The sequence below is a fragment of the Sinohyriopsis cumingii genome, chromosome 13 (genome assembly GCF_028554795.1).
Source record: "Sinohyriopsis cumingii isolate HCF-2022 chromosome 13, ASM2855479v2, whole genome shotgun sequence".
Lineage (NCBI taxonomy): Eukaryota > Metazoa > Mollusca > Bivalvia > Unionida > Unionidae > Sinohyriopsis > Sinohyriopsis cumingii.
The window spans coordinates 76964329-76972964 of record NC_142973.1 but is presented as its reverse complement, the minus strand read 5'-3'; the positions used below and the strand labels follow the sequence as shown (position 1 = coordinate 76972964).

The 8636-nt window shown below is 37.1% G+C and overlaps 1 protein-coding gene across 1 annotated transcript in view; it reads left to right on the top strand.

Annotated features, from left to right (window-relative positions):
- Positions 1-534: 534 nt before the first annotated feature.
- Positions 535-8636, top strand: part of LOC149785851 (putative ATP-dependent RNA helicase TDRD12) — a 313410-nt gene continuing 305308 nt past the window's right edge. The window contains exon 1 of the mRNA XM_089979811.1: positions 535-600. Coding sequence (XP_089835937.1) covers positions 562-600 — 39 coding nt within the window. The 5' untranslated portion in view covers positions 535-561. The remainder of the gene's footprint in view (positions 601-8636) is intronic.

Here is an 8636-nt window from a genome sequence, read left to right as displayed (position 1 = left end):
TGCAATATATTACAGAATTTTGCTCACTCCTCCCCCGTTTTTAGACTTATTACATATTAAGGTCATCATCTGAAGATATTCATCTCATTGTGTTTCCCTTTACCCTCATTTGCGCTTGAGAGACCCCCAAATTTTTAATTTGACCCCCAGTTTTGATACCAAAGTTTGTTTTTTACTCAGTCCAACCCCCAGTTTTGACACCAAGGAGATTTTTGACTCTCAGTCTTCCACCCCTAGGGGATGCACTGCATCTTGACCATTTAGTCTACTTGCACCACTTTTCAGAAGAATTATGTACATTGTTAACTATGTACATGGTTCATGTACTATGGCTCATCTTGGTCATATGGGATGTGGTGGGCTGGACTGGGATGTGGTGGGCTAGGGTATATTTGCTTGAGCAAAATTGCTATCCATTCCACTAGTTCTTAATAAACTGATCCTGTTTAATAACAGTTGAAGAAAAGTTTGTCTAGACCTTACGAATCAACTGAAATACATGCAAATACTAATGTCTACTATCTTGTTTCCTTTCAGAGTTGTAGTGTATAAAACCTGTCCATGATGGAGAGGCGCATCCTTAACATTGCTGTGGTGAAGGTAAGAATGAATTGTTTTGTAGGTTTTGTGCAGTTTTCCCACTTTTGATAGGCATCTACAAGAGAGGTCATTCCCTGACGAGGTGCCGCTCACAAGAGACCACTCCCTGACAAGGTGCTGCTCACAAGAGACCACATCATGATGAGAGGCTCTTCTTAAATAGGACAGTCACTGATGATAGGTCCTTCTATAAAAAATGCCACTTTCTGATATGATGTCCTGTCAAGAATGACCACTCCGTGATGAGAGGTTACAATCTGTGATGAATTGCCCCTCTCAAGAGAGGCCTTTCCAAGATGAGAGGCTACAATCAGATGAATGGCCCCTTGCAAGAGAAGCCTTTTCAAAATGAGAGGCTACAATGTGTGATAAATGGCCCCTTCCAAGCGAGGCCTTTCCATCATTAGAGGCTACAATCTGTGATTTGTGACCAGCCCTGATGAGAGGCTACAATCAGATGAATGGCCCCTTGCAAGAGAGGCCTTTCAAGATGAGAGGCTACAATCTATGATGAATGGCACCACAGGTGAGGCCTTTCCAAGATGAGAGGCTACAATCTGTGCTTATGGATCACTCCCTGATGAGAGGCTACAATCTGTGATGAATGGCCCCATAGGTGAGGCCTTTCCAAGATGAGAGGCTTTTCTCAAGAAAGGCCAGTCCATGCCTTCGTAAACACCAAAAACAATGCAGACAAAATTTTCCATTAGTAGAAAAACCACTTAGTGTTTCCTAAAAAGAGCCAGTAGATCTACATGTATATAAAATGAATCATATAAACTTTTCAAACCACACTTATGTTTGCATCAAAACATGTCCACAAAGAAATATACTGAATTGGGGCATTTGTAGATGTGAATTTGTAATATCAACAAACATGGGAAATCCTGTTAATTTCTGCTCACAAATACAATTTGTCTTCCAACTATGCTGCATGTATAAAGTTTGGTAAAAAATATTTACAAAATTGTACTGTCACTGCAATATTTTTTGTCCCAAGGAACCTAGATTAATATCCGCTTGAAGGTCGTTATCATAAAGTGTGGCCATTCTCTGATGAGTGGCCCCTCTCACTTCATGTTGATGCATGGGGATGGAAAAAGGTCATCAAAAGCCTGACGATGCAAGATACAAGCTGAAAAATATTTGACCAGTTAAAGGCATTTAAAGTCCTGATCAGGAGAGAGGAATCTTTAAAATCATAAATTTAGGAGTATTATGTTGTTGATTTTGAAAACATTATTATTGTATCCAGTATTAGTATATAATGGTATAAAGTTGTTATTGCTGATTTGACAGCAAGTTATATCGACAGATATAATTATATCATATGTTGTCTTCATGGTTTCATTGTTCCATGCTTGCTTTTGGTTGTTTGTTACACAGTGTTTTCCCCTGCCTGTTTTAGAATGTTTTTTAATTAGTGTTTTCCCCTGCCTGTTTTAGATTTTTTGTCAAGCAGTGTTTTCCCCTGCCTGTTTTAGATTGCTTGTTAAACAGTGTTTTCCCTTGCTTGTTTTAGATTGCTTGTTGCAGTGTTTTCTCATGCCTGTTTTGGATTGCTTTTTATTGTGTTTTCCATAGCTTGTTTTAGATGTCATGATGCAAATTATTTTCTCCTGCTCATTTTAGATTGCTTGTTAGACATTTTCATTGCCTGTTTTAGATTGTTTGTCATAGATAGTTCAATTAATACAAGGCATCATGGAAGATCAGTGATATAATTAGTTCACCTCTCAAAGCAATTTTTATTATTGCTTTTGATCTAATTTGGTTTGTGTTAATGACTCAATTTCTTGTGCTGTAGCCAAATAATGTGCATCCGTTGCAATCACAGCTTCTTAATCCCAGTATAAGATCTAAAAGCATATGTCATATAACTGCCAGGTGGCACACAAATTAATCATCAGATTCATCACTTTCATCATCGGCATGATTGCTTTCACAAAACTGCCACATAAGTTCACTCTCCCAGCTGTTAGAATTATCCTCAGCAGGAACATCATTGTCAAAATTATATTGGCACTCAGGGTCAATGTCCATTCATCATTCATGAGCCAGTCAAGCGATGGGAATATTGTTCATATAGTCATTGCTATTGATGTTATCATCTGTATTAATAGGGAGGCTGGAAACTCAAAGCACATGTTGGTTGAAACGGGTGTGTTGTCTTGGACCAGGCTTTTGAAATCCATTGGATGACCTTCAGCTGAGTGATTTGAATCCATTAGATGACCTTCAAATGAGTGATTTGAATCCATTGCATGACCTTCAGCTGAATGATTTGAAATCCATTGGATGACCTTCAGCTGAGTGATTTGAATCCATTGGATGACCTTCAGCTGAATGATTTGAATCCATTGGATGACCTTCAGCTGAGTGAATTGAATCCATTGGATGACCTTCAGCTGAGTGATTTGAAATCCATTGGATGACCTTCAGCTGAGTGATGTGAATCCATTGGATGACCTTCAGCTGAGTGATTTGAATCCATTGGATGACCTGCAGCTGAATGATTTGAAATCCATTGGATGACCTTCAGCTGAGTGATTTGAAATCCATTGGATGGTCTTCAAATAAGAGATTTGAAATCCATTGGATGGTCTTCAAATGAGTGATATGAAATCCATTGGATGGTCTTAATATGATTGATTTGAAATTCATTGGATGACCTTCACCTGAGTGATTTGTTTACACTAAGATATTTATCTATACTTGTCACCCTGGCACAAATACAGATACATGTACATAGCAATGTTGGTATGTGAGAAAGCCAGTAGCTTCTCGTGGGTCTGTGGTTCTTTCCGGGGTTTTCCCGGGTTCTTCCTCCACCATTGATACTGGCCATCATGTATAGCCTATACTGTGTTGAAAAATGGCATTAAACCCTACAACAACAAGAACAACAACCACAACAGATACACAGCTGTGGCCACTTAAGGCAGCCAGAAACCATTAATTGGTTAGGAAATGCATGGCCACTGACCATAGAATGCAGGTGTCCGATATATACAGAACAATGGGAGAGGAATTGGAATGGCCGCTGTGAACAGCTGACCACTAAGTAAAGGTGACAGGGCAGGTTTGACTGTATACATGGAATCATGAAACTTGACAAGAGGATGCGCCTTGATGAGTACTGCACCCTCATCATAAAGTTTGTCACTGAGCTATATTTCACACTTCACAAATGTTTGTTCAGTTTCACATATTTACTGTTAGTGCTTTAATCATTAACTACATCTCACTTATTAATACACCCATATTAAAAATGGTCACTGTGACCTATATTTCATATTTTACTGGCTTAGGTTAAGCTTTTTTATTTAGCTCATTGCCACATTGGTCTTTATTTTGCATCCTATCCTAGAATCATGAAATTTGGGGGTGGATCTTGATGAGCACCATTCACTCATTTCTGTAGTAGGTTGACCATATTTTATGCTTCACTAACATGGGTTAAATTTTGTGCCTGATGTTAATTTCTTGGGCACTGTTCATGCTAGAATTGCAAACATGATGATGATATGCATCTCATTTACTACCGGACTTGTACAACAAAAGAGGGTTGTTGTGACCTCTATTTTATCTTTTGATGGCTTTGGTTAAATGTTTGGCATTTAACTCAAATCACGAAACTTCGTAACTGAATGCATCTTGATAAGTTCTACATCCTGTTTGACAAATGAGGACTCTTTGACCTATATTTCATGCTCAATGACTTTCTTGAAATTGTCTGAAAATTCTTCATTTCTTGAATGCTTTTTATGTTCCAGTAATGAAAGCTCTTAGTTGGATGCATCTGTTATTACTACATGTTTAAAACCAAAGGTTTTTGTGACCCACATTTATGCTTTACAAACATGGATTAAGTAATCGTGTTTATGATCTCATTGATTCATATATGCTAGACCTTTATACTTCCTCGCCTACACCATGGCTCTTTCAGAACAATGCATTTTGAAGCACACTGCTCTGGTGGCCTAGTGGTTAGAGCATCCGCCTCGAATGCGGGAGATTGTGGGTTCGATCCCTGGCCGAGTCATACCAAAGACTTACAAAAATGGTACTAACAGCTGCCTTGTTTGGCACTCAGCATCAAGAGGTAAGTGTTAGGACTGGTCGGCCTGGTGTCAGGATAATGTGACTGGGTAGGACATCATGCTGAATGTCTGCGGCATGATGCCCCAGTGCTAAACATCACTATGAACTGCCACACTGCAGACATCGTAGCGATGTGACTGAAAAATTGTTAAAGCTACGTTAAAAATCCAAATCACTTCACCTCCACATTTTGAAGCTGGACTAAATGTTTATTCAGTGATACATATGACTGTACTTTGTAGGTATGTTACCACTGGCAGGTTAACTCTGTATTGTATATGTGAATGAATATGGAAATTAGGTGAGTGGAATGCTTGTTGCATGCTTTTCATGTGAGGCCTTAGTGGCTAAGCAAGGTAATTATTGATGCATGAATTATGTACTAATGTCTATCACTCCTAGGTAACTTGTACAGTATATAGGCAGTGATAATAGCTTCTCAAGCAGATGTTTAAGTACAAAGATTTAAAAAATTAGTACAAAATAATAATCTGTTTATTAATAACGTATCACTTCTACTTTGATATGAATTTCCTTTTCTTATTATGTTTTATGCCTTGTTACAGTAGGTATGTAAGTAAATAATTGGGGAGGTAGGTTGGTGGTTTCACACAACACAACACTTTCATTATAGTTCCAATTAAAAGTTCATATTTTTTAATTTAAAAATGACCGCAAATTTAAATGTAACGGTAACCGATTTCAAAGCAAATCTTTAATTATAAGAAGGGGATAAAATTACTGCAGTCTTAGTTTATTTCTGCATGATAATGTTTGCAATGGCAACAAGAGATTAAAGAAAGTAGAGCTCAGCTACTTAATCATTTATTGCACTCCGTGTTGAGAGGTTACAATCTATGATGAATTGCCCCTCTCAAGAGAGGCCTTTCCAAGATGAGAAGCTACAGTCTATGATGAATGGCCCCACAGGTGAGGCCTTTCCAAGATGAGAGGCTTTTTTCAAGAAAGACCAATTCCTGCCTTCTTAAACACCAAAAACAATGCAGACAAAATCTTGCATTAGTAGAAAAACCACTTAGTGTTTCCTAAAAAGAACCAGTAGATCTACATGTATATAAAATGAATCATATAAACTTTTCAAATCACACTTATGTTCTGTTTGTGTCAAAACATGTCCACAAAGAAATATACTGAATTAGGGCATTTGTAGATGTGAATTTGTAATATCAACAAACATGGGAAATCCTTTTAATTTCTGCTCACAAATACAATTTGTCTTCCAACTATGCTGCATGTATAAAGTTTGGTAAAAAATATTATTTTGAATTGTACTGTAACTGCAATATTTTATGTCCCTAGGAGCCCGAGGGAAGGAGCCAAGATTAATATCCACTTGAAGATCGTTATCATAAAGTGTGGTCATTCTCTGATGAGTGGCCCCTCTCACTTCATGTTGATGCATGGGGATGGAAAAAGGTCATCAAAAACCTGACGATACAAAATACAAGCTGAAAAATATTTGACCAGTTAAAGGCATTTAAAGTTCTGATCAGGAGACAGGAATCTTTAAAATCATAAATTTAGGAGTATTATGTTGTTGATTTTGAAAACATTATTATTGTATCCAGTATTAGTATATAATGGTATCAAGTTGTTATTACTGTTTTGACAGCAAGTTATATCAACAAATATAATTATATCATATGTTGTCTTCATGGTTTCATTGTTTCATGCTTGCTTTTGGTTGTTTGTTACACAGTGTTTTCCCCTGCCTATTTTAGATTGTTTGTTAATCAGTGTTTTCCCCTGCCTGTTTTAGATTGTTTGTTGCAGTGTTTTCTCGTGCCTGTTTTGGATTGCTTTTTATTGTGTTTTCTGTAGCTTGTTTTAGATGTCATGATGCAAATTATTTTCTCCTGCTCATTTTAGATTGCTTGTTAGACATTTTCATTTCCTGTTTTAGATTGTTTGTCGTAGATAGTTCGATTAATACAAGGCATCATGGAAGATCAGTGATATAATTATAGTTCACCTCTCAAAGCAATTATTCTTATTGCTTTTAATCTAATTTTTAGTTCACCTCACCTCTTTAAATAATTTGGTTTGTGTTAATGACTCCATTTCTTGTGCTGTAGCCAAATAATGTGCATCCTTTGCAATCACAGCTTTTTAATCTCAGTATAAGATCTAAAAGTATATGTCAGGTGGCACACAACTTTATCATCATATTCATCACTTTCATCATCAGCATGATTGCTTTCACAAAACTGCCACACAAGTTTGCTCTCCCAGCTGTTAGAATTATCCTCAGGAGGAACATCATTGTCAAAATTATATTGACACTCAGGGTCAATGTCCACTCATCATTCATGAGCCAGTCAAGCTATGGGGAATATTGTTCTTATAGTCATTGTTATTGATGTTATCATCTGTATTAATAGGAGGCTGGCAACTCAAAGCACATGTTGGTTGAAATGGGTGTGTTGTATTGGACCAGCTTTTGAATTCAGTTTGGATGACTTTCAGCTGAGTGATTTGAATCCATTGGACAACTTTCAGCTGAGTGATTTGAATCCATTGGATGACCTTCAGCTGAGTGATTTGAATCCATTGGATGACCTTCAGCTGAGTGATTTGAAATCCATTGGATGGTCTTCAAATGAGTGATATGAAATTCATTAGATGACCTTCAACTCAGTGATTTATTTACACTAAGATATTATCTATACTTGTCACACTGGCACAAATACAGATACATGTACATAACAATGTTGGTATGTGAGAAAGCTTGCCAGTAGCTTCTCGTGGGTCTGTGGTTCTTTCCTGAGTTTTCCCGGGTTCTTCCTCCACCATTGATACTCGCCACCATGTATAGTCTATATTGTGTTGAAAAATGGCATTAAACCCTACAACAACAACCACAACAGATACACAGCTGTGGCCACTTAAGGCAGTCAGACCATTAATTGGTTAGGAAATGCATGGTCACTGACCGTAAAATGTAGGTGTCCAATGTATACAGAACAATGGGAATAGCTGCTGTGAACAGCTGACCACTGAGTAAAGGTGACAGGGCAGGTTTGACTTTATATATGGAATCATAAAACTTGACAAGAGGATGCGCCTTGATGAGTACTGCACCCTCATCGTAAAGTTTGTCACTGAGCTATATTTCACACTTCACAAATGTTTGTTCAGTTTCACATATTTACTGTTAGTGCTTTAATCATTAACTACATCTCACTTATTAATACACCGATATTAAAAATGATCACTGTGACCTATATTTCATATTTTACTGGCTTATGTTAAGCTTTTATATTTAGCTCATTGTCACATTGGTCTTTATCATGCTTTTTGCATCCTATCCTAGAATCATGATATTTGGGGATGGATCTTGATGAGCACCATTCACTCATTTCTGTAGTAGGTTGACCATATTTTATCCTTCACTAACATGGGTTAAATTTTGTGCCTGATGTTAATTTCTCGGGCACTGTTCATGCTAGAATTGCAAACATGATGACGATATGCATCTCATTTACTACTGGACTTGTACAACAAAAGAGGGTTATTGTGACCTCTATTTTATCTTTATATGGCTTTGGTTACATTTTTGGCATTTAACTCAAATCATGAAACTTCGTAACTGAATGCATCTTGATAAGTTCTACATCCTGTTGACAAATGAGGACTCTTTGACCTATATTTCATGCTCAATGACTTTCTTGAAATTGTTTGAAAATTCTTCGTTTCTTGAATGCTTTTTATGTTCAAGTCATGAAAGCTCTTAGTTGGATTCATCTGTTATTACTACATGTTTAAAACCAAAGGTTTTTGTGACCCACATTTATGCTTTACAAACATGGATTAAGTAATCTTGTTTATGATCTCATTGATTCTTATATGCTAGAGCTTTATACTTCCTCGCTTACACAGTGGCTCTTTCAGAACAATGCATTTTGAAGCAC